The sequence below is a fragment of the Streptopelia decaocto genome (assembly GCF_964273445.1).
Source record: "Streptopelia decaocto genome assembly, chromosome: 2".
NCBI lineage: Eukaryota > Metazoa > Chordata > Aves > Columbiformes > Columbidae > Streptopelia > Streptopelia decaocto.
This window is the reverse complement of record NC_138655.1, coordinates 142290317-142316287: the sequence shown is the minus strand read 5'-3', so window position 1 is coordinate 142316287 and position 25971 is coordinate 142290317. Positions and strand designations below refer to the sequence as shown.

Sequence of the window (25971 nt, the reverse complement as noted above, 5' to 3'; positions counted from 1 at the left end):
CCAGTCTAGGGTGCCCCCATCACCATAGGCCTGTTCCTGCCTCTACGCTGCCCATTGCCATTTCACCTATTGCCCAGCACAAGCTCTTGTAGTGCTAGTCTGTAAACTGAAACAAGGTTTAAAATAACATCACAAAGAAAGAACAGTTTTAACCCAAGTTGTTTCTGTGGTGTGCTCCACAATGTGTCCAGAAACAGCAGTGCTCCCCCACATCAACCTGTGGTAGACCTTGGCATAGGAAGTGGAAACTCCATAGACACTTTTACTGCTGAAACCACTGCAGCTTCAACCTTGGTGTCCTCTGAAATGTGGCTGTGGCAGTTGTTACTTGCATCATGGCCAAACATTTAGGTGTGTGAATCCCCTGAAGTACAGGGAAGCCAGGTACCTCAGTAAGATTTTGATGCCTGCCACACATTCACAGATCTGACTGACAGCACTCACATGGGAGCAAATAGCGACTACGACAGTGGATCCTGTCAACCTCTGAGCAAAAGATATGGCTGATCTAGGGTAGTGGTAGGATTGTCAAAAGCATTTGATGGACTCACTGTGTTGCTGTTAAGACCAATCCATACAGGCTCTCCGTGCTTTAATATTTGTAACCACAGGTAAGATTCAGCATAAGGATCCAAAACGCTGGCAAGTTCTGCAGACTGTTCTATGCAGTTCTTCTGGGCTTCTTCCCAGGTCATTTTGTAGTTGATGACTGCATAGCGGTCATCACCATAACTGTTAAAGCCAAGCACTGGCACTATTGGTTGGGAGATTTGCAGTTTAGGGTCTGTAACAAACAAACAAACAAACAAACAAACAAACAAAAAGTCAAATGCTTTATATTGGCTAAACATGTAGCGCTGAGAGAAGATCTAGTGTACTAGAGTAGCCAAGTAATTAAGAGAGGCTGGAATATAAATTGTGTCCCATCTATCACTGCTTTGATGAAAGCCATTTTTTCATCTTCTGTGACAAAATTTTATAATTTTTGTCAGAATGACCTTTAAGCATAAATAACTCCACCACCTCTAGGAACACGCTCCGCAAGCTCTACCCCTTCCCGAAGCATACTGAAACTGTGTAGGGCATTGAAGGGAACAATCCCCCCACTTTTTCCATCATATTGTAGCATTTGTTGCCTTTCTGACAAGGAACAGGCTACAGTAAGCACATCATGAGCAAGCAGAGGAATATAACAGCTCATGGTGGCATTGCCTGAGTAAAAATTGTAAAGGAAATCAAGCAGGGCAGTTTTTCAAAATAAAGAAGTTGCAGAGCTTTAAAGTATAACAGTAGAATTTCTGTTTTGAATAATTCACCCAAATAAAGACAAAGTATTGTTCTCTCTCTTTCCTACCTGATCACCAAAAATAATAAAATACATGATGAACTATTGGTATATTTTTTTAAAATTTACTGGTCTAGTTCTTAAAATAAGAAAGGTTAAAAGTTTGTATCCAAAATACAAAATGTGTCATCATTTTTTATAAAATGGCTTGTAGTGCATGTGATACTGTCTGATTATTTTCAGTTAAAATAGGGTTGAATACAGGAAAGTTACTTTTAACACCACTTTGACATAACCACAATAAATCAACTGTACTAGAAAGTGGTGAAAACTCACCAGAATTTTTCTGGCATATGTAGCTTTTACTTGTTTTACACTCTTCTTCTTTCCATTTTCCAGCCTGTTCAATAGGGTTCTTTATCATGAAGACACAGTCATCCTGCAGGGAAAATGAGATTAACAAGGGAAAGACGTGGATAGATAGGAAACGTTCCTACTCCTTCTGGGTACACAGACTGACGTACCACACACAGGCACACACAGATTAATAATATGAAGGTCATATGTGTGAACTCATACAAGCAATGGTCAGGAGCAGTAATATGACAATAAGCATTTAGAACTCATCCCTAGGAAAGTTTGCACTTGGATGATGGAGGGAATTGCACAGCACAGAGGCAGGAGCAAGTGTCTGGGAGTACCTGTATGTATACATACAATCTCTGTGCATACGTGTGTGTCTCTGTGTGTGTGTGTCTGTGTGTGTGTGTGTCTGTGTGTGTGCAGGTAGACACGTGTGTGCTGGGTCTGGGTCACAGGACATTTCAGCTCTGTTGCCGTTTTCCTGGAGGTTATGGGGAAACTCTCCTCAGCACTGAAGGTTGCCTGGAGAGTTCAAATCTTCCTAACACAGCTAGGCACTAGGAACCAAAGTTGTCACCAGGGTGCAGTAATGCAGAGATAGCAATCAGAAAAAAACCTTTTGTGGGAGACAGCTCCTGAGACTTTCCAGTGCAATTTGGGCTCTTTACCTTCCTCTTCCTCCCACAGCATAAGAAGCTGCTGCTTGGCTTTCTGCAGCAGGAGTCAGCGGCTCTCCCTACCTCGTATCAGCATAACCTCATGCTACTGCCAAATCCCCTCAGGGGCATTAGCCCAGGTCTTGGCTGCCAGTGAAGGAAGCTGTATGTGGAGAAGCTCGTGCAGGGCAATGGGCTCAGCATCCTACAGAAAGCATATGCTTGTGTGAGATAGGGAAGTCCTGGACATCCCAAAACCCAGCTCTAGCCTGGATGGATGTTGGACCTCACAGAACTTTTTTACATTTTAGCTGAACTCAAAGCAGCTCTGTTATGAAAAAGAGAGGAACTTGGCACAGCTAGGACAGAAGTACAGAAAAAGTACTAGTCAGCAGTATTCTACGTTAGCCATTTTACAATTATTGAATAACACTCAGTTTTGTCTTGCAATTAAACACAAAGTGGCGCAGCAGTGTTGAAAGTTTCAAAGCATGCAGAAGAGATCTTTCAGAAGGCAGATTAGAGAGAGAAGACAAAAACAAGAAAGGAAAACCCAGTCTCCTTCTTTTGATGATTTTGTTCAATTCACTTATCTTAATAAGCTCAGTTCCAAGTGATGTAAATATATGCAGTTATTTGAGTATTTTCATCAAGTCTAAATAACATTAGCTGTATCCCAAAATTACACAGTTACTGCTATTCTACAGTTTATATGAATCTTCTGATCAGTCATGGTAAAGTGAGGGAAATTACTCACTTGTCTGAGTTTTGTATAATGCTTCCAAACCTATATCTGGATTCATATAGAATCATGTCAGAAAACAAATGTTGAAAAAAATGTGTGAAGGTAGATCTCCCACATGATTACTCTGCTTTTAAAAGCAACAAGATTGCTAAAAATCTTCATAAATGAAACTTTACAGGTAATACAGTTGTAGCTACATACATTTTATTCATCTATCAAAGTTCAAATGTTTAAGTGATAAACAGAAATTAATGTTTACCTTACTGTAATAACTGCGGGAACCTTTTGCCCAATTTGTGTAGTAAACTGGGCTTCCATCTGTCCATAAGTATGTGTGCTCTGAATTTATGTCATTCAGTCCAATCCAAGCATCAGTTGCAGCATTTTTTAAGAGGGACATGAGGAATGCTGAATTAAAAAACAAAGAAACAAACAAACTGTACAAGGAGGGAAACTGTGCAGATTCTAGAGTGCCTGGAACCAAGATGGTGAGTTTTTGTTTTCTCGATTTTAATAAGGTTGTAATCTTATGGTAAAAATAAAAAGAATGGAAAGTTATCTGATGTTAAAGTCAGAAAAAGTATTTACAAAGTCGAAGTGGGCACATTTTTCTACATAAAATTGTTTTCAACCTCTTCTAAGGAATTTGTGTTTGCTCTCTTCTGTATTGTTGAACATCTGAGGAAGCAAGGAAAATGTTTTAATGGGATGACAGGAATTAACGTGAGTACTCCACACCTTGGCAATGTGTCTACAGAGCGTGCGCTGCCGTTTTTTCTTTGTTAACTTCTTTGTGAACCAGACTTAGTAGTTTGGTTTCTAAACAGATATAACACAAATAAACTACTCAATTACCAAGTATGCATGTACTGAGACACCAGCTTGTTAGAACGCCAGATGCTGTTTCCCTTGGCTTCTGCCTAGGGTGACTTCCCACTAACAGACTGTCCTTCCTCTGTTGTAGAGAAAAGTATAAACCACAAGCACTGATGGAGTGAGTTAGGAGAAGGCCCATGTGCAGCCCTCAGATCACCTGAAGTTTTGCATTTCCTGAGCAAGCACCTCTTCTCACAACAACAACAACCACCACCAAACCAAACAAAACAAAAATCGTATAACATCCCCAGCAGAAAGGCAGGAGGCTGAGGTCCAGCAGATTAAGGGGTTAAGAGGATCAAGGGGAAATTGGTACTCCAGTGTTGGGGTCTGCTGAGGACGTGTTCTTCACCGACACCCACAGCACGTTGCTCAGCAACCAGGTGCACAGTGATTTGCTTTGGATATTACTCCCTTTGTATGCTATTTTTACTTGTATACCTACAAAAATTGAAATATGGACATTTTATTATATGACAGGTCCCTAATACAAAATCTTAGCGTTTGAACAGTATTAATTCCTTTGTAGGTCCTGTATTAGATCCAAAGCTATGATTTTAAAAGATAATCAACACACTAAAAACCTATGCAAGCATCTTTCCAGAGGTGCAATTTCTCATTTAACATAACTTGATATTAATATGGCATAAATAATAGCATATATTGCAGAGGCTATAACATCTGTTTTGATCTGTTTGTCAGGAATTACTTGACATCTCATCCAGTGTTAAAACATTGGTGCTTTATACCTTGCATTTCCTTTCTTGATATAGTAGCCAGGTTTCCTTCAAAATTAATGCAGTTGTTCCGCGCAGCGTGCCACGTCAATGTATCATTTTCATCAAGACCAAATAGTTTGAAACACTGAAAAACAGAAGTATGCCAAATTGGTAAGTAGGTAGTGTTTTATTTTCCAGTGAAAACATCTCTGTAACAAAAAAAGATAAACTGGATATCTTAAATGAAAGGTGAGATTAGCTGAATTAACAGTCCTCTCTAGCTTGTCTTTAGGTCTTAATGAATTTATACTAGAAAACTAGTATAAATCTCAATATTTTAGCATACACTTAGAAGAAGGAATATGTCAGTCTAATGCTTTCAGTAGAAGTTACATTAAAGCTTCTGAGCACATGTATGAGGTGTGACTTTGTGGGAGGAATGCCTTAGAAGGCCTCAGAAAACAAAGGTAGACGTTATTGAAGAAAAACAGCTTCTGTTGACCTGTTTGTCATACCAGGTTTGGTTTTCACAGGATAATCCCAGAAAAAGAATGATTCTGACATTACAAAGAAAAACATGAATTTATCATTTCTTGTAATACGATCCATGATGTAATATGATCTATGATCTACCAAGATGTCATTAGACAGCTTTGTCAGAGTCTAGCAACTGAAGTGTGGTAACTGAAGCATGCAACTGAGAAGTTAATTAGGCAATTTGGGGGAAAAGTTGGGCAAAAGGGAGGTAGCTCCATGATGCTCAGCAGTGGACTTGGAGAGGAGTCAAGGAAGGAGCCTGTGGAAGCTGCTCTTCCAGGAAGTAAGGAAGAGAGAGACATTTTAGCTTGAGAGAGCACCATGAGAGGGAACCAACTCTGATTTTGTGACTCTTTTCCTCAGGTCTAAGAGAGGAAAGAAAAGAGGAGCTCTGCCAAACTGAAGTTGTATTTTGGCTTAGCCAAAAGGAAGAGAGACGAAGCCAGACAAGCCAATGTAATCAAGAATTATCTTCATTGCTAGGTGTATTCTCAACAGTGAACGTTCTTGTTTAATAGCTTTTATAGCTCTGTTGGTGACAATCTATGAGTTTTAAATGCATGCACTCTCTTAACCTGAACTTTTGTCTTTTGAGAAGGATGAGAGTGATCTTACATAATAAAGTGTAGTGAAGCTTATTACTAGATTATTTTGAAACCTTAACAGGTGTTTGGTTGTAGAAAAAACTGATAAATTTTCTCAAAGGAAGGTGCCTTTGTGGTTTAAGAGCCAGTGCAAAGTAGGCACGGGACAAAGAAGTGTCCAGGAAACCTGTGACAACCAGATAAGCTCAGCACAGTAAACAAGAACGTACAACAGCTCCACACAAGGAAAGTTGCTCAGCCATCTTTGGCAGCAAAAATACAAGATGAAGCTTTCTTCTTGTATGGTTCATGACCTCCCTCATGACTGCTATGATCCCAATAGAGGCTATTATTTCTATTTCAGGAATTGTATTTTTAGAGTCTTTGACTATATACAATGAGAACACATTTTGTGATAACTGAAAACTGCTACAACTGAAAAATGGAATCAAATATGTTTTTTAAATTCTGCTCTTTTTAAAACGCAATACACTGGAATGTCATACTGCACCTTGTTATCAAAGAGGAGCCAGTCTTCTGGACACCCACCCTGTGGTGGTGGTGAAGTAGGAGCAACAGTTGGACGAACGGTACTGTTAAGCCTTTCACAGATGAATAACTCTACACTGCCACAATTGAGATCATTCCATGTACCTGAAAGCAAGTTAGAATAAAAGAAAAACAAAATGCAACTAAGACTAGGGTAAAAATTGTCCTTTCCTAAAGCAAATATATCACAGCAAGTAGAACTGATTGTAGTATTTGTATTTCACTCCCCCAGAAATAATGAGTAAATTTTATATATGTTCCTGAGAACTTGGTCCTTGTTACGTTACTACCTGAGCTTCTCATATTCTTATAGTCCTCTGGGTTTCTTTTCTCCCTAAAGGATTGTGATGTAAGAATATAACATTAACATCATCATCCCCATTTTGCAGATCAGGAATGAATAAGAAGATGGCATTTATTTCATTAGCTGCAGACAGTTACAAGGTAATTATCTAGAGCAGAACTAAGCACCTCCTATATTTAATGGACAGATTGTCATTATAATTCAGTGAAGTTAAGGACATAATTCATCTTACCTTAGAAAAAAAGATCTCCAAAACAGGACATGAAATTTATTCCCCAAAAGTGTTCTACGTCTATTGACCTCTAACAGAGCCTGGGGAGATTACCTTAGCTATGGATTTGAGACTAGAAATGTTTAAAAGTTGAAGAGATCAACTGCTCCAAAGAAGACTAAGTGCTTGGCTAGTGTAAGCAGAATTACTTCGAACTCTCTGTATTAAAGGATATTTGTAGTTATTTTAATTAAAATAGCGTATAGTATTGTTTCATAATAATCAAAGCCATACCCAAGCCATAGATTTTTAGGAACTGCACAAATGATAATAGGCAGCTGATGTCCTCGAGAGGTAGTCATAAGATGGACAGAGGTTAAAGGAAAAACAATACCGACTCTATCTGCAAATGGTCTGATGCTTAAATTATTTGTTCGTGATGAAATTTTCTGGCAAAACTAGGCATCAAATTGCAGATGTAATCCAATGTATTAGCTATGTCGAGCTGAATTTTTTAAAAGTGCATAAATGAAAGATGACAACATGATTTATTTTCCTATGTATTTTAAACACTCTGTCAAACACCAACTTGCTCATAATAACTTACCCAGCCTCACACATACAGACCTGACAAGCCTACACCACCCTGCAGACCGAATGTTGTTACAGCACCCACCTGTTTGGGTATACATGACCACACAGTTTTCGTCATTATTTGCAAAATTGGGTTCATTTGGAGCCCAGGCAACATAGTTCACCGGAGTCCCATCCATCCATCTGAAAGAAGCCATTTAGGGGCCATAATAATTCTTCATAAAGGACATTAAGTTTCCTATATCCTAGCTTACAAACATATATTGTTCTCTTGTAAAAGAAAAACATGACCTTCCACTTGGAATTAGTAAAAAATATCCTTATGTAAACTGCCTACTCTGTTGGCCTCGACCAAGTCTGAACTAATCGCCTCAACTGGTGGTCCCAGATCTCTGAGCTCTGCTAGCCTACAGGAAACACCCCCGTGCAGCACTGGACCTGTGTTTCACAGAAACACAAACCTGAGCCTCGTTTAGTAATTTCATGTTTCCAAAAGCAATAATATAAGATCTTGTAGGGTAAGAGAGAGCCCTGAACCACATACTAGGGAGCACTGGGAACCATCTTGTTAAACAAAGCAAATCTTTAATATCATACAGCTATCACTTTCAGTCATGTAACAATAATTTACTAGTTTGGTAATTCACAAATTTATTCTCAAAAAATAGACAAGAAAAAACTTTAAAAGCCTCAGTGTACTGGAAGGAGAGTTAAGTGGAGAATCTGCCAAGATCTAGAGCCTTCAGACAACATCAGCTCCAGCGCAGTTTAGTGTTTTCCAGTTTTGGAGACTAGGCAACTGTATGTGTGTGTTTGCAAGAACACTGCAAATATGGCATTCAACAGAACATCTCGTTGCTCCCACTTGCAAATCTTCCTCAGCCAAATAGGAAAAAGCAATACATAATAAACTGGGAGGAGTGATAGAAAGACAAATAGTGGCAGCATCATCCAACAGGGAGGAGACTGAAACTAGTGAGGGAGCAAGGGAGAACTGGACAAAGAACAGTGTTTTCTGAGCAGTGGATGTGATGTAGAAGGCAGAAGTTCCAGGAGAGGAGACTATCCAGTGTCTCTGGCTTGTGGACAAGAAACAGATCCTCAAAGAACAGAAGAACAGCTGAAATGAAGTGGCTGAGACTCATTTGACCAAGCTTCAAATCCCAGGAGAAGAGAGAAAAATCGTGCCACAGGAGAAACGTGTCTGGAACTCATCTAAGGCTCCACAGGGAGGGGTTGGGATATTCCCAGGGCACTTCACTCCTAAATACATTTGTAGAAGAGTAAAGACTCCATGTAGCCTGAAGCTGTCCTGCCCTGGGCTCTGACAGTGCAACCATCTGGGAATTACCTTCCAGACAAGGGTTCTCCTGTAGTGATATTTCACCTCTATAAACCACCGTGATGCCCGACTGCAGGTTTGGAGGGTTCTTTTTCTTTGATAATTTGAGTATTTGATAATGTCTGCAAGTACCATCTGAAACATCCCAGAGACCTCCAACTATTTTTATCTTTCATCTAACAAGGAAAAGGGGATGACTCTGCACTGACTGTGAGTGAACATCTCAGCCTCACAACAAAAAAGCAAAGCATAGGATGAAAAGAAAGGGAAATGAATAGTGAAAATAGCACAGAATAAATGCTCCCCTGAGGATCAGGATCATATTTTAAAACTTTATGTCAAGCCATGGCTCTAGACATGTTTTGTCAGTCATTGAACTTCAACAGTTTCCTACAGCCAGCCATGCCAAATATTCACATTATAAGTCTGAGAAATTTAATCTTTTTTTACTTACCGGAATGTCTTATCAAGGCTCACACTTAAGCCAATATAAAAGCTATTCCCCCAGTCTTTATAGAAAATCTAAAACACAAAAAATAAGAATTTTAATGAGATGTAAGAAAACAGATTTCAAATTAAATTAACAAGCTCTTAAAAACCACTCTGGTTTCAGTTGTACAATTTCATAGTATGGAATGTGCAGGGCATTGTTGGGGATATGTGTCTGAACTTAAAAATGCAAAATTTTCCTCCAATTTCCAGTATTTAATTTAGAAGAAGGAAAAAGAAATAAAAAAGCAGAATGGAATGAAAAAGAAATTGAGAACAGGTATGTTAAGAAGATAAGAATGACCTCTTAAGCAAGCTAGAAAACAAAGTAATCTTTTTAATAATTTTAAGAAAGCATAGCAAGAATTTACCAAAAGGTAACAAGTATTCGTGAAAAAAAGCTGACAATTTGTCTACACATAGCAATTTATCAAAATAATTATTATGGTAAAGTTCCTGACCAGATAAGCCCATGAAATGTGACACTGTGGGGTTTTTTTTATGACGGGGATCACTTTCTAATATTTCACAAACCAGCTGAGAAAGGCGCCTCAGTGTCAGAGAGAACAGTGCATTTTTCAAATAAAACATGTTTCTTACATATTTCCAAAGAAAATTTTTTTCACTTTCACTTTCAATGACAGCAAGATCACCACCGTTCTTCTGGCAAAAGTTCCTGGCTTTTTCCACAGGCATGCGTTCCTTGCTGAAGTAGTATTCTGTTTGATTATATATTATCCAGTCATCTTCACTAACATTATATTGAGCATCTGCAAGGTAAAACATTAAGCAGTCTGTAATAGAAATTAACATCATTGTGTGTTAATTTGTTTGTTATTAGAGGTACAAGACTTACGAAATGTGGAAGCAGGCTCTGGTTTCAGTGGTGTTCCTGCAATGTAAATAAATACCTGAGTATATTGCATTTCTCAGACAAGTCTCAATTTCCTGTATTTATACAGTTGTTGGCATTTTAATTCCAAGTAACAAACTTAATCTTAAGGGTTACTCAGTATGGTTATTTTTTGCCACAGAATTTCTCAGAATATATGACAAAAAAAAGGTGTTACACTCATCAAAATACCATGTTATAGCTAATCACAAGTTAAGCTTAGAGAAGCTGTGCCCAACTGTTGGCTGTTCTATTTCACTTCCTCAACATGCTGCATATACATCGCAAACTCACATGTGTATCTCATCGATTAATTCATAGTTTACAACTGGTTTTATTTAAATTAAAATGTATTAGGCATTTCATTGTACTTGATGGTGCAGCTGGCTCCACTGCACACAGACAGTGTGATCCAACCTAAAAAGGATGTTCTTATTTGCTTCTAAAAGTTACTTAAGGAAGAAAGTTATCTTACCTTTTTTAATTTGGCAAACATATTCCTGCATATGGTCACAAAATAAATCATTCCAGTTCATACTAGTGTAGCCATTAAACACGCCACATTTTTCATTTCCGTCATAATTGTTTGGTTCTCCATTTGCCCATTTTTCAAAATTTACCTATTATGGAAACACAACTTTGTTACTATTTTCCTTTTACAATGAAATAATTATCTTATATCATCCTGTTAAAGAATGTACTACATTTGATTTCATGGTCTGTCTTGTGCTTTGATCCCAGACCTTGTAAGGAGAAGAACATGACCCTTGAATTTCATAAATGTTTCATCTGTGTATTTATAAGCCATGTTAGTAAGCCAAGAGCTGCTGCACTTTTTGTTACCAGGAGAGATGAATTTCTCCTGATAAAGTCTAGAGAGAATTATCTAAGTACCGTTCTCTGACCCCTGGGTTGGTTATCCTGCTCTGATGTTTCAACCTGAGGCAATCCATCAGTGCTGCCATACGGACGGGGGCCTTGCAGACCTTGCAGATTGCAAGGGCAGCCTAACTTGTGTAGACGTACAAAATTATTTCTAACACCAAATGACAAAAGGGAATATAGAGATTAGTACAATCTGGTTTTCTTAGATCAGGAGAGACATTCCATCACCTTTGGTGTTATTTCATTACTCTACACGTCATGCTGTTATCTATAACATTGAACTACCAAAAGATAAAAACTAATTCCTAGATTGGAATCAGACCTAATGTCACTTGTGGCTTGTATAGAGTTGTGAGACCTGTCTGCCAAGATATACATGGAAAATTAGAAAAAAAAAACTGGAAAAATAAATTATTCACTCACTGGTGAGCCATCACTCCATGCAAATCCACTGTCAGAATCCAAGGCACTTAAACCCATCCAGTAAGAACGGAAAATATAGTCTCTCTTTCTGAATGATTACAAATACAGATAATCAGACACAGTGTGAAATATAGAAGGAGAATATATATCATTCTATTATTCTCAGTGTTTTGATACTTCAAGTATCATCTGAGACAGTCATATAAAGTAATCATTCAACTATCAGGTTGGGAAAAACACACACTTCTGGCAGGAAGCAGTGAAACACAGAGCTTCATGGGAAAGATCACTGGTCTCACAAGTCCACCAATACTGATTTAAATGAAAATACATTCTCAGGTCTTGGTTCCACCAAGGAGCTTGGGCATCCAAATTCAGATCTGTCCGTACTTGATTTAAACATTTATATTAGAACATCAATAGATCAGGCTTTCCTCAGTCTCCCAATTTTTCCCTTTAACTAAGGAAAGAAAGTAGCACAAACTATTATTTTAATCAAGAGTATTTCATGTGGTGATTAACTACAAATGAGCTGAAAAGATCAGTTTTATCTCTTTGAACTAAAGAGAGCTGAAACCATTATTGATGATCCTTCTTTCATGGCTGTGTATGTTCAGGCTACTTCAATGCATAGTGCCACCTCGTCCTCATTTCCTTCCACCATTTTGCAAAGATATTAACCATCTTTGCAAAGTAGAAACTGACCACTAGAAACCCTTGTGTCTTTCGGAAAGGTAATTTTTTAAATGTTTGGGTTTTTTTTCCCTATATTTAAACAATGGACTTTGTAGATACTTACAAGCCAGCTATCAGGTCTTGTTCTTCTTCGCTGTGGATACATGCCAGATCTCCTCCAATGGCTCTGCAAAAATCTCTTGCACCAAACCATGTTTGCATTTTTTCCCTTCCTCCCTGAAAAATCTATAAAAAATGGAAAATATACTGTGCTGGGTATTACAGAAATTTAGAAACAGAATTCTGGGCTTCTATCTTTCTTCTGGTCTCCTGGTCTCTAGTTTCATCACTTACTATTTTATTATGAAACCATAGGTCTGTGGCCATCTATCAAATTTAATTGTTACAACTTTGCTTTTCTTGCCATCTCAGAGCCCCTGTCACTCCAAACTTCAATTCAACCTAAATACAGCACTTGCGAGCACCTCCCTAACCTTCCACCCAGGGGTGGCTGGAGACCTGCTACCACAGACCACCTCTCAGGCAGGCAGGCAGGGTGAAATCCACCTTCCACGCATACACAAAACATATTCTCATTCAAAATGACAAGCGTTCACATTCAGAAATGAAACACTTACTTTGAAGCAGAAGCTGCTCTGAGAAACGGATTTCCATCCCTCTGGGCACGATGGGAGAGGGGTTGTTGTTGGAGGAGGAGGGGGGCTCGCTCCCTCCACCAGCTGCTTGCACAGAAACATGTTTGTTTCTTCACAGTTCAAAACATCCCATAATCCAGCTGAAGTTCCTGTTATCATGGCCACGCAGCCTGACTCCCCTCCTTCACAAAACATAACATTTTAAAATCGTATTAATAAATAGCTGTATCTTCTCAAAGCATATGCTACTTAATTAACTGTAACCTGTCCCCACTGTGGTTGGATGCCAATAGCTCACAGTAGCTCACATACTTTTCAATGAAATTATAAGTAAATTGTGTCAAATTCTTTTTACATTATACTATGACTCACCTATCAAAACCATCAAACAACAAAGAGTGAATGAGACCAACAGATGCTTATGATTGTGGATGATCTACTGGAAGGAGTTACCATGATCTCTGCTTTAATTCCTTTGGCACAAATGGAAACTTGAAATGACATTTCTGCCACTTTATGCTAGCAGAGTTTCAGATCCACTGTTTAGCTTCCAAACCCTCACTTCTCGGGCCCCCAGAGCAGAAACTGGGTGGCATGGCACGTACCAGGCATTCCTGCGTTCCAATGAGTGAAGGTGACAGGGTCCCCGCTGGCCCACCTGAACGTCCCCTGCTCCTCTGTGTCTGAGAAACCAATCCAGAAATACTTTGCTGGATTGAATCCAATTACAGAAGTCAAAAAAGCTTGTTCATACCTGTGAATAATAAGTATGAAGCTGTTGTATCACATTTTATAGTAATTTCTTCAAACAATTCATTGTAGCAAATCTGGTAAAGGTTATTTGTTAATGTGGGGGAAAAGATAAGTATGGATTGAAGCAAGGGTAATGATTTTACTTTTATAGTTCTAATTGTCATAAAAAATATTTTTAATTTTATATTTTGGTAACGTAAATCATGTTTAGGCTGTAGAGTGATTCTATTCCCCTTTTGCACTGCACAATGGACAACACAACTTGTCTTAACGCATGTATATTATTTATTCTGTATAAATAAGTGTTGCAGTGTTTTATAGAGCTTTATGATAAGGTCTAGCTCTTTAAATCTTTTTACTCTAGGGAAAAAAATCTACTTTTATTCTAAAAAAGGGTAAGTTTCCATATCTCCCTGTTGCAAGGGAAAAGCTGAAAAGCTCAGATCCAGAAGAAATAAATAGTTCCAAGCTTATCCGTCTATTTTTAGTACAATAAGTTTTAAAACAATCTTGCAATTTGGGGTTGTTGGAGGACTGACTCAATTTTTCAATTCCTGGAGTCAAAACCAGTTTGGTGTGTAGTAGCAATGGTTTGACTGTTCTTATTTATGACATACAAGCCCCTAATGTCTTTTGTAATACTTCTTCAGTTCTACCATAAACTTTCCAGCAAAGGAGTGCTGTGACACTAACCACTATGAATAAGTGCAAAGAAAGAAGAGATTTCTGTTTGACCCTTCTATCTCAGTTGCACGTGCTAAAGGACAAGAATTATGTTTCCATACCTGTCTCTCACAGTAGCCAGGTAACCTTTGTTTTTTTCACAGATTTGTTTTGCTTCTGAAAATGTTGCTGGCAGCTGCCCCACGGAGTAGCAGTAGAAGCCGTGTTTCATCCAGCCCTGTCAGGGTCAACAGCAGAGATGCACAGAGGGGTTGTCAGATTGAGCAGGACACTTCCAAAAGCCACGTTAATACCACATCCCAAGGCAAAATTAATCTCAGAAGTAATGAGAAGAAATGAAGAGGATACTCAAACATAGCTTTTGTAACCACAACTGTATGTCTCGCCCCTTGATGAAGGACACACAAAGGGTCTTTGTGAGCAGAGGGCCATGATTATTACTGGGAGCTGCCGAGCACACTTACAGCGCCTTTGCAGGTCCTTGGGTAAAGCCTGCTCTGATTTCTCCCTGTGTAAGTGTAGCTGTTGCAAGAGGCTACAAACGGTCTGCAAAATAGTTGGCTCAAATATTCCTGCCTCCTGTGGCACTGAGAAGGCTGCATGCAATGCAAGACCAAGGAGTTACAGCATGAAAAAATACTGACATGTTCTGCAGAGAGTGTCTTTTATAGGTGACATGACCAGTTCTGACTGGGAGAGAGCTGACTGAAGTGTGTGTGTAAGGGAGGGGGAAAATAAGAAAACAAACAAACAAATAAACAAAAAGTCAAACTAAGTTTTGGTTAAATAAATAAAAATCCCCATTAGTCTAAGAAATATCAGCACATACAAAATTAACAGTTTTCTAGGGCTCCACCAAGAAGAGCCACAACAATTGACTTCTGTAACACTCGCCATCGTGGAAGTGAAAGTATGTTGCAACCACCTTTCACTGCTTTGTTTTACACTTACTTTCTGGCAGCCTGGGTAAGTAAACTCAGCTTCCCCTGGTTCTTCTGCCAAAGGTTTCCTTTTACAGACATAACCAAGTTTTGTTTCACAAGGACTGTCAGCCCAGGATCCATCCTGTGCATGGTAAGAAGAAAGCACAAAGAGAAGTGAAATCTAGAGAAAATCCAGATCCCACAGGAATATTCACCATCTTCAGGCAGAACCCTTCTCTCTTCATATGGCCAGGGCTGTTTTGGCTCTCTTCCTTGCCCTGATGCTCTCTCCAAAACCTCCAAATGGGCAACACAATAAAGACAGTGAGGGCCACATTTCCTCAGAGGTGTGAGAATGAGTTTTGAATGTCCTGAGGGTTCAATGGCTGATGAGACCAGGGAGGAAACAACATATTCCACTATTCTCACCAGCATAGTATTTATGTTCATATAACCAGTTGACAGTAGCAAGGAAATGCTGGATAAACTAAACATAAAATATTAAAAATGTATTATTTAAGGCTTTTCCCATAGTATTATCCTATATCATTCCAAGCTTAGTGTAAAACAAGATATTTTTTGTACCTATTTTTTTGTACCTCTAGTAATATGAGACTCCAAAGTAGCTCTAATAAACCTATATTTCAGGTGTTTTAGGGGAAACATAAGAAAGTCCCTGCTCCAAGAATCCTATTATGCAGCTATGAACAGCCATATTGAATGTGAATGATGAGGTACTTCAATCAATTTCAGATGGGAAATTTTCTGTAACTGTTACAGAGCAGATCATGTCCCTGCACAGCACACTGCTTCTGGTGGGCCACCATACACTTTCCTAGATGTGTCTCCATTATTCCTCCACACTAAAATATTCTGAATTAAACCGAGTTCATAAAAATATTTAAGGCACTTGTCCCTTTTACTTTTTTTTTCATTTGTTTTGTCACAGGTGTTTCCTTTTTGGGGCACAAAGAAGAGAAGAAACCATGAAAGTGGGAGAGGGATTTTTACCTCTCCCTTTATAATGACACAGTCTGCCTTATTCCGTGTGTGGGTCGGCTCTCCGTGGTGCCATTTGGTGTAAGTCACAGGTGTCCCATCACTCCATTCAAAATACATTGGAACCCTGAAGTCATTTAGACCAATCCACAGCTCATCGTCTGGTTCTGGGAACAGAAATGTAATTGTAGGTAGGCGAATGTCTTAAAATGGAACAACCACATCTTACACCCACTTTTGACTCTAAAAAGCGTTTAAGGTCATAGTTACATTCATTAAATGAATAATAGAAACAGTATAATTCCAGATAAAAAAAGTGACCTGCAGGAATACTCACTGTACCCAAGCTGAGACACTGTAAAACTGTACTCCTCAATATTATGAATACTCGCCAGATCTCCGTCTTCTTTTCTACAGGAAGACTGAGCTTCTTTCCATATTTTGGGTGTTCTGTAAATTCTATAGCAATGACCTGCATAGGCCACCCATCCCCTCGGGCACTTAAATGGCTTAAAGTCACCTAAAAAAATAATTTCAAAACAATTAATGAGCAGTCCTATTCAGTGGTTTCTTTTAATCAAAAAGAAAATGACCTGTACTGATATGAATTTGAAATATTGGAGCACATACTGGCAGAGGAGAGAAGCAAAAATCTGAGGATCACCAAGAGCACAAAACAGATTTTTCCATTCACATTGTGTTGAGAGCAACCCAAAAACTCTTTTACAGACTGGAATAACTATGAAGCAATTTGGAATGCAAACTTGCAGGGCACAACTCTCTGTTTTACAGAAAAGGGCCTCTTTTCCTACACAGGGACCTTATCTTGACGAATTTTGGAGATTTTCTAAATTTTTTTCTCTGGCTACCTCAGGTGCTCATCAGCCAGTGGAGCTCCTGCACAGCCCAAATCACATATCAGAGAGCCCAAAAATGTTTATGTTATATCAGACATGTCAGAAATCCCAGGTGCACAGAAATGCAGCACATTTCCTTCAGCAGCTATTTTTTGGTGCAAATTAACACCAACCATTTTCCACTGCTTTGAAGGTTCACATGATCTGCACCTACGTAGTAAACTGAAGAGGGCAGGTTGTGCGCCCAACATTGGTTTGTGATCAACCACATTGTTCAGTGCTGCCTGGACATGGTTTTGATCTGTGCAAACTTGGATTCCCCTAGGCAACATCCAGGTATGGTTTGGAGGTTGACATGAGTCAGAAACCATGCCCAGCAAGCTGTCCAGATGCGGCCAGAATGTACACGATGCCAACCATGACGTGCCATTCATTCCCTGAGCCAGAGAATAATCCTATATAGTAGTATATATGTAGCTGAGGGAGTTACTGTAGGGAGAGTAACGTGCTGGGAATTACCAAGTTAAGTAATTGCACACCATTCTCTTCGCATAGATAAGACCTAGTTTTCCTCAAGTGGAAAGGGAGCTCAACTGGGAAAAGGTAAAAGTCCCATATTCTGAATTTTTCCTTTCAGAAGGAAAAGGATCAGAGAGAGAGCGGGGGAAACATGAACTCTGGCTCGTATCTTTTTGCAAAACACACCTTTAGCATATTTCACAGAGCACAAGATATTCATCAGCATTGTGTTCTGGATAATATGACTAAATACATAATCCTGCCTTCTTTAGCACCCTATGATCCTTTCAAAATTATTAATGACATCTAGATATCATCTTTAAAATAAGCCAGAAAATTAAATTCTTCTCAGTGTTTGACCCACGACAACAAGTGTAACCCTTTTGTTTTGATAATATACTGTCATTTCATATATGGCATCCTCCTAGTATTTCCCACTCACTGCGAAAATAGCCTTATTTTTTTATGAACTTACCTGAGGTAATAGTGGAGGAATCTGAGGAGGAGTTTCTCTTTTGGCAGATATATCCGAGTTTCCGATCACACACCTGGTTTTCCCATTTGCCGTTCCTACCTTGGAAGGTCCCACATATTTTTCCAGATTCCACAGAGGGATTTCCTTTAGGAAAGAGGCACAGCATACAGACAATCTCTCTGTTAATGCTGACAGTTTTCACCTCATCATAAGAAGGAACATGTACATCTTTTCCAAGCTGCAAAGCCACAAGTGTCTTCTGTTTTAGAGTGATAATTCCCCAGTGAGGAAATGAGGGAGCACCACTGGGGTGGCCAAGAGGGACATTTCAAACATGAGACTCATCCCTCTTCTCCCATGCACTGCTTAAGAAGAAGTTCAGTGTGTTTGAAGTACTGCGGCATACAGAAAAAATGTTATACAAATAAAGCGTTTATATAAACTCCTTATGGGGTGATAGTATTGCAACAATTCAAGATTCTTTACTGGACATGAAATTCCACAGAAGCGTTCACCCTTTGGATCTCCCTGTTGTCACAACAGTTGTTATAAAAATACATAATATGGCAACATGCAAAATGGTGACTTATATCCAAAGAAAAGACTGGAAACTTACTAGGATAATGTATAGCAGATAAGTGTCATAAGCAGTAAGTGAGGAGAAAAAAAATGAAAATATTTTTAATGCAATGTTTCCATTCTTTGTTTTTTCTCTTTTTTTTTTTTTTTTTTAATTATGTCATTTTTCATGAGCTTTTCTTTTGGTTTGATAAAATGCCTAATGAGAAAACTGTGGATGGAAAAAATAGAATGAGGTGTAGATATTTGGTTGTTATTGTTTTCTTGTATGAGCTATCTACTTTTTCTGGGAAAAATAGAATTAATCATGATCTGTCTCTGGTGTGATCCCTCTTATAGTAATATTGTACCTTTCCCATAATCCCCTGTATCCTATGCAAATTATATGAAACCAAAAGAATTAGGTAACAGGAATTTGGGGAAGGGAAGAGAATTTTGGCTCAGATGCTCATCATCATTTCAGAAAAGTGCACTTACCTGGAGCCCAGTTTAGGTATCTGAAAGGCCTGCCCCCAATCCATTGCCAGCCACTGTCAAGTGCACTGAAAAGACCAGTCCAAAGCTTCGCATTGACACCCAGGTCACTAGTGAGACCTAAATGGCCAAAAGAAATGAACAGTCAAGTCTTGACCTCTGGTTTTGTAAGTTATTCAGTAAAACCTGAAATAAAATTTTTAAAGTGGAAAAAGAAAAACTGTCATAGTCGCTTTTTTTTTAACATAGGTTAGATTTTTTTTCCACTATTGTAACACTTTTTTTTTGTGAGAAGGTGACAAGATTTTTAAGGATGTCACTAACACCTATTTTCACAAGGTAAATATAAGTATCCATATTAAAGCTATTGGAGCTGAGCTACTTTCTAACTGTATGCAATAATTTGTTTGTTGGTTTGCGTGCTTTACCTAATAAATACATTTCTTCATGAAGGTCTGTGACACTTAACAATTCTGCATTCTGCTGCTGGCAGCTTCTTCTTGCTTGGTGCCATGTCAAAAGCGACTCCGAGTTTATCTGATAGTGGGTTTCTGTCACAGGATTTGTTTTCCAAAGGTTGCTGTGGATGGTGTCTATAAAATATAACAGTAACTTAGAAAGATAATTGTACTTGCTAAAACAGAAAATAAAATCTTCATTGCAGACTAAAACTATGCAACTGCATGATTTACTAAGTTTTCACACACAGATTGTCCCACACTTATACTTTGTCTATTCAATGTTAATGATAAATTAAGAACAGAAGGAATTATTTATCTTTACATACGTCATTTTTCTTCCCAATCAGCTGGGAAGCAGGGGTGAAGGGGCAGGGTATTTGTGCTGGGGTTACTGGGCAGCTGTTGGTGATGTGTGGGTGGAAGGAGCACTGAAGGCAGGTGAAGGCCACTGCCTGTGTCCTGCACCCTTCCATTCACTCCAGCCCTCCTGTTCTCTGCTCCATCCTATGACACACCACTGTCTCCTGCTTCCCCATCTCACCTTCTTCATCCATTGCACTTCTTTCTGCCTTCCATTTGCCCTTTCTCCTCACCCACTCCTTTCTCCATCAGTCCCATTCACCACCCTCACAATACTCCCCATATGCACCAGTCTCAGGAATGCTGTGGGACTACTCATCTCAGTTGAAGAAACAGTGAGAGCGAAGAGCAGACACCTCAGTTGGCCATTTCCTAGCTCACCAGTGAACCAGGCTAGCCAGAGTACAGCTCACCGTCCAATGCCACTTCCACAGCTCAAGGAGAATTTGACCATGAAAATGGATGAAAGTTTTGCTTAATGTCTTTTCTGAAATCTTTCAAAGTACATTACCTTTTAGTGGACAATTTCCAAACAATTGGTCTTTATCAAAATCTGAAGAAGTTGCACACCAGAAAGAGCTTTCATCATCACTCCGAGGGACGCACTCAGCGTACCATTTACCATTGAGCTTAAAAGGGAACACGCAAGGTGCACCAAAGGCATTTCCTCCCAATGTATAGATCTCTGTGGAGAGAAACACAGAGCAATAGCAGTCAGTGGGTATCAGATGATCACCGTGGTGTCTGCTCATAGGCAGCACTCTGTGAACACAGCTGAGTTGTGCATGAGCTCAACGCAGCAGGACTTCATTTGTACAAAGAATTCCAAGGTTGTTGTGCCAATTAGATGTGACTATGGCAACATATTCAGCATTAAGACTCAAATAACCCTTAATTTGCCCTCTATTTTCTGTCTTTTAATTGCTGTCTGAACAACTGCATCAGAGGTGCTTGTGACCCAGCTTCTCCATTGCATACGCACTTCTGTTCTTAGATATTCAGGATCTTTTTCTCTGTATGGTTGAAGAGATTTGGAAAGGAGATATCAGAGTATTTCTATTGGTCTTTGTGAAAGCAAGTTATATCTCAAATCTGCAAGTGACTCTGCTGGGAAGTGATCCTCCCATCTCTATGCTGCTATCTAAACAAAATTATAACAAACTTAATTCCAGCTGGAACTGTTGTAGGGCACAGCAACAATTTAACCCCTTGATATTTAATTTCCCACCATACCAGACTCACAGTAGAAAGGAGATTAATCACTCAAGCCTGGATGCCAACTCCACATAGCCCCAGAGAGACAATGGTGCAGGAAAAGGAGATCTGACTCTCCAGTGTTCCTTTGTCGGGATGTTAGGCCCTATTGCATCTTTAACCACTAAAACACTGTCTTTGCTTTTGCTTTTTCCGACTTTTTATTTTTGCTGAGCCTGGGAAACTCCAGGTAAGTACTGTTAAAAGTTGATCAGATCTATGTTAACTAGAAATTAACTTCTTAGAGGTAGTACATGGTCAAACCAATTGATAGCATCAATAAATATTTAAATATAACACAGTCCCTACTTCTTCTACAAATCGATCAGACGATTTTGAAACAGCCATAGATTTCTTCCTGCTGTTACTATGTAAACAGTGTTCCCATTCTTCCTTATGATTGCATCATAACCTTTTGTCATTTTATTCTTTCGTTTGACAGAATTGCACTTTCCAAGCTATGCAGAAATGTATACAGTTATGTTTGCCTTGCATTTCTACACCCTATTTGTAGGCAGGGATTAATTTTTAGTACTCACCCTCATAGCGCTGGGAGCACACGCTATATTCGGTTCCATGGATTTTCCACTTGCTTCCTTTGCCCAGTAATCTGGACAGCCTGATTTTCTTCCCCTTCCCTTTGCCATAGTTGAAAAATAAATCCTTGCCATGGGTTGCAAGTGTCCCATTTTTACATTCCCACCACTGGAGCTCATTCGTCCTGTTGCAGGACTCCAATGTGACAGCAGCCTCATCGGCCTTGGTGAGCACTCCCAGGCACAGCTTGAGCGCCATGCTCAGCAGCTGCGTGGCAGAGACCCACCTGAACTTCTGAAACTCATTGCGCTCATCACAAGTAGTAGTTATGACTGAGCTAGAGTTTTGAGCTTCGGCGCAGAGCTTGCTATCTTCATTGTAGATTGAAAATATTCCACTGCCTATAAAATAAAATGCAAACATCTGACAAGAGCTTTCCTAGCAGATAAATCAGTTACTTGTGATTTGACAGTCTGTTATAATAATAATAATTAAAAAAGATAATATATAGAATATATAAAGAAATCAAGGGAAGTTCATCATCAGTATGAAGGATATCCATCAAAATGTTCTTAAGATGCAAGCAGCACAGAAGCTGAACACATTGCTCTTTCAAGAGAAATTGCTCTTCTTCACATCCCTCCTTAAAGGACACTGTTCTCAAAATGCCAATGATCTCTATTCAGTTTCATGAGTTCTTCAATGTTCCACGTCCACACAGCATATTAAAAAGACTTCAATTTTGCAAGTAAAAGGATTTTTTCTTTAGAGTTATTAAAAATGTTTTACATACTCAAAATTCAACCATTTTTACATTTGCTCTGGAATGACATTGTGGTTTTCAGCTCATCAAGCAAGTGGGGTATTTTTCAGTTTTCGTTAATTATTATTGAAATTTTTGGCAACTGCAAAAAGACATTTCTTCACAGAGTTCAACTTGTGAATTTCTTGGGTGGGAAGCCACAACTTGCAGCATCATCATTTCAGTTCTGAGCACAGTTAGGCTAAGTAAGTATCCTGAGTGCCATTAATAGTTACACTTGTAAACAGAAATGTGAGACGCTACACAACAATGGTTTGTTTCTTAAAACCTACTTCAAAAAAGGGGCACAACTTCAGCCCACACCAAACTTTGACCATTTCTGCAGTTTGCTTTGCCTCCCCTAACTCCCCGCTATGTGACAGCAACATCAACCAACTCGCTCTGCTGTGCCACTGAGTTTTCCTGCCACCCAGGCTTTCTCGCCAGGAGTGGAATAGTTAAATGGGGCTTCATAATCCCCCCCAGCCCAGAGCTGCCAGGAAGCAGCTGAACAGCTTCGGTGCTGTTTCTCTGAACGGATGCAGAGCTGAACAAGCTAGATGGTGCTTCCTCTGGCACAGCTCTCCTGCTGCAGCGATTCTTCAGAAGATTAGCAGTTAGAGCCAGCTTGATCTCACCCAAAAACACACACAGAAAAAATTCTCCAGCACTGGATTAGATCAGTGTTGGCCAGTCCCTGCTGCCATTGAAGCAATAGCACAGGTCCCTGCAGTTCTCCACCTGAGAGCGTCCTGCAGGTAGGAGCTGCACTCACAGTGTCATCTCTTTTCCACTCAGCAGTAAGAAGATTTTAAGGTCCTTCCTAAAGCCATCAGGTTGGAAGTAAGATTCCAACATGCAATGATCAGTGTGCCATAGTCTGCCTGAGCTGCCTAATAAACCTGGAAGCACACATCAGCCAGGGGTTCTATGTATGCTGAGAGGACAGTGCCCTGGACATCTGAGCAGTTCTAACCTCCAATGGAGCAACTTCAGATCAGATTTTGTCCACATTAAGCTGAATTTCAAGAATCGGTTACGTCCACATCTGTTGGCATATTTCTTTCACTCATACATCACCTTGAAAACTGGGTTAAGGAAACAGAAGGCCTGTATAGATACCACTAAGTTTAAGAGCTTAATAGAACTGTTTCAAATTACATGCTGTGACTAGATCTAAACTCACTGTTCACCAAGGAGGACATCAGGAAAGCATGTGAAAGAACTTGCAAACCTCCATACTCAGCAGAGGACAAGGACTTACCAGACACTTGAAGAGACGCAGTAAAAGAAAAGAGAAAAATCAGGAGCAGGAAGACAGCCATGGCCAAACACTTCACTCCCTTCTCCTCTTCACCTCAAATTGATGCTGAAGACCAAATCTGTGCCTTTCAATATAACTGTTCTGCACTGAACCAAAATGACAAATCCTTTTCGGTTAAGACCCGACAGATACCGGGAAGTTCTGAGCTGCAAATAAGGAACTCTATCATGTCACATGAGTAATTTTGAAATAGTATGTTAATGAATAAACTTTGCTTTCTAAGCCAGTTTATCTGCTGCATAGAAGTTTTATCTTCCGTGGAAATATGAGATCTAAGAGGTAACATAGGTAACGTTTTAGTGAGGAGTTTTGGAGACATGCTTTACAATTTAGGATCTTTATTTTTACGAAGAAGGTGACATGAATGTCTCCTTACTGAAAATAAAGGAAAAAGGTAAAAAAATAAGAGGAAGATTAGTAAATGATGAAAAAAGTCAGAGTGCAATGCAGTACTGTGAAAAATTGGCTGATACACCATGCAAATAAAGTACCTAGGACCCTGGAATCAGAGAGAACTAGAACTCCTGTGTCTGCAGAAAAGTTGTAGATAATAGGATGCCTCTCCAGGAGGCACCTGTGCCTTCTTTTGCTCCATTCCTGACTATATGTAAGAGCAATACACCCAAACTGATAACATCCAAAAAGAAAATCCAAAATGAAACCACCCTCTTCTAGGAAGAATGTTAACTGTAACTGGAAAAATGGTGGATTTTCAATTATTGCTAGAGAGGAAAACTAAACTGATAAGGAATACTGCCACATTTTTTATCCTGCCAGGCTGTGAAAGTTTGCACCCCAAAAATGGCATGTGTTTCAGGTATTCTGACAAAATTCCAATTTTTACTTTGAAAAACCTTTGTGATAGGCAAAATAATTAGAATCACAGAGAGGGTAGGGAAAATACACTCCCAGGGAAGGTTTACATCCATTTGCACATGGCCTTTGAAAAACCCTACTTCCCTTATCTTCAGGGGAGCCTGGTTTGGGGTAACTTCTCTAATATTATATTTGCAACAAGATTTTCCCTGAAAATTGCTGTTTTTGCAGGCAATGAAAACCCTAGCCACCTACATGAAGATGTGGGATCCTGCTTCTGTTGTTCTGAGTCTGATGCAGATGGACTACTCGCTGTATCTAAACATGTACATGGAAAATTAGAGTAGAAAAAGAATTACAACAGTGAGAGAAAGTAATGAGAGGTGAAGGCCAGCAGGCACAGCCAGACCAAAAACATGGAAAGAATGGGAGCGTGAGAAGGAGCCTGGGACCTGAGGAAAGTGGGACAGAAGAGAGGGCTGCCTCCACAAAGCAGCAGGTGGTCAGTCACTCAGTGAATTATGATACACATACAAAGACGGCTGCACTGAGTCTGAAGTGTTCCAGTACTCCCCAACACAGGAATGCTTGACTCTGCAGCCTCAGCCTTCCAGCTCTCCTTGCTTCCTTGCTCAGCAGGTCTAGCTGTGTAGATGGAAAAAAATTTATTTATTATTTAGGAAGGATAAATGTCTTGTGGTTTTGCTGTGTACAACATCTCAGCACCTCCAAAGCTACTGGGAGGCAACAAGGACAATTATAACAGGAAAAAGGAAACGAGTTCTGTTCTGAAGAAGGGCCGGTGTCTGGTGAAGGACTGTTATCAACGATCTGCTGAGAGAGGCTGAAAAAGAGCAAAGTGTACTAAGGTCAGCTTCACCTCAGCAATTGTATGTTTGTCTGAGCAGACCACATCACAGCCCAGAAAGTGGGAAGGAAAATCAGCAGATTGCAAAGGTGCACTCCAGCATCTCCCACTTGGCAAGGCACAGTCTGAAATTTTAGAAGTGTTGAGGAAGAATGGCTGCTGGCATTTGTGTGGAGTCAGCATTGTTCCTTGCGCAATCTCTTCTCCCAGGCAGGAAGTTCCACTTGCAGTGAGCAGATTTGCCACCTTTCCTCTGAAGTCTGAACTCTTCTGGAGAAAAGGGGAAATGAAAATTAAGTGCAAGGGTATCAAGACATGTAACAGTGTGCAAAGAGATGAACCTGACACACTACTGATTATTGCCATCAAGTCAATTCCTCATCTGCCAACAGAAATGCATGGGTGAGTCCCTCCAGGTTCAACCAGATGAGATGTACCTGGTAGGTATGGCAAAGCACCAGAAATGAGATGTCCCCTCAATCTTTATTTTCTTTCCAATCA

General features: G+C 39.5%; 1 protein-coding gene across 1 annotated transcript in view; it reads right to left on the bottom strand.

The window, feature by feature from the left end:
* LOC309436900 (macrophage mannose receptor 1-like) overlaps positions 1 to 23880 on the bottom strand; it is a 32095-nt gene extending 8215 nt beyond the window's left edge. Inside the window, exons 1-24 of the mRNA XM_082046534.1 lie at positions 23727 to 23880; positions 21663 to 22061; positions 20381 to 20554; positions 19477 to 19641; positions 19052 to 19168; positions 17996 to 18139; positions 16482 to 16664; positions 16157 to 16311; positions 15174 to 15287; positions 14324 to 14439; positions 13391 to 13539; positions 12768 to 12967; positions 12254 to 12375; positions 11455 to 11542; positions 10622 to 10766; positions 10111 to 10146; positions 9855 to 10024; positions 9220 to 9287; positions 7506 to 7606; positions 6277 to 6419; positions 4675 to 4789; positions 3309 to 3457; positions 1622 to 1724; positions 552 to 784 (exon numbers count right to left, since the gene is read on the bottom strand). Coding sequence (XP_081902660.1) covers positions 552 to 784; positions 1622 to 1724; positions 3309 to 3457; positions 4675 to 4789; positions 6277 to 6419; positions 7506 to 7606; positions 9220 to 9287; positions 9855 to 10024; positions 10111 to 10146; positions 10622 to 10766; positions 11455 to 11542; positions 12254 to 12375; positions 12768 to 12967; positions 13391 to 13539; positions 14324 to 14439; positions 15174 to 15287; positions 16157 to 16311; positions 16482 to 16664; positions 17996 to 18139; positions 19052 to 19168; positions 19477 to 19641; positions 20381 to 20554; positions 21663 to 22061; positions 23727 to 23787 — 3450 coding nt within the window. The 5' untranslated portion in view covers positions 23788 to 23880. The remainder of the gene's footprint in view (positions 1 to 551; positions 785 to 1621; positions 1725 to 3308; positions 3458 to 4674; positions 4790 to 6276; positions 6420 to 7505; positions 7607 to 9219; positions 9288 to 9854; positions 10025 to 10110; positions 10147 to 10621; positions 10767 to 11454; positions 11543 to 12253; positions 12376 to 12767; positions 12968 to 13390; positions 13540 to 14323; positions 14440 to 15173; positions 15288 to 16156; positions 16312 to 16481; positions 16665 to 17995; positions 18140 to 19051; positions 19169 to 19476; positions 19642 to 20380; positions 20555 to 21662; positions 22062 to 23726) is intronic.
* Between the last annotated feature and the right edge of the window lie 2091 nt (positions 23881 to 25971).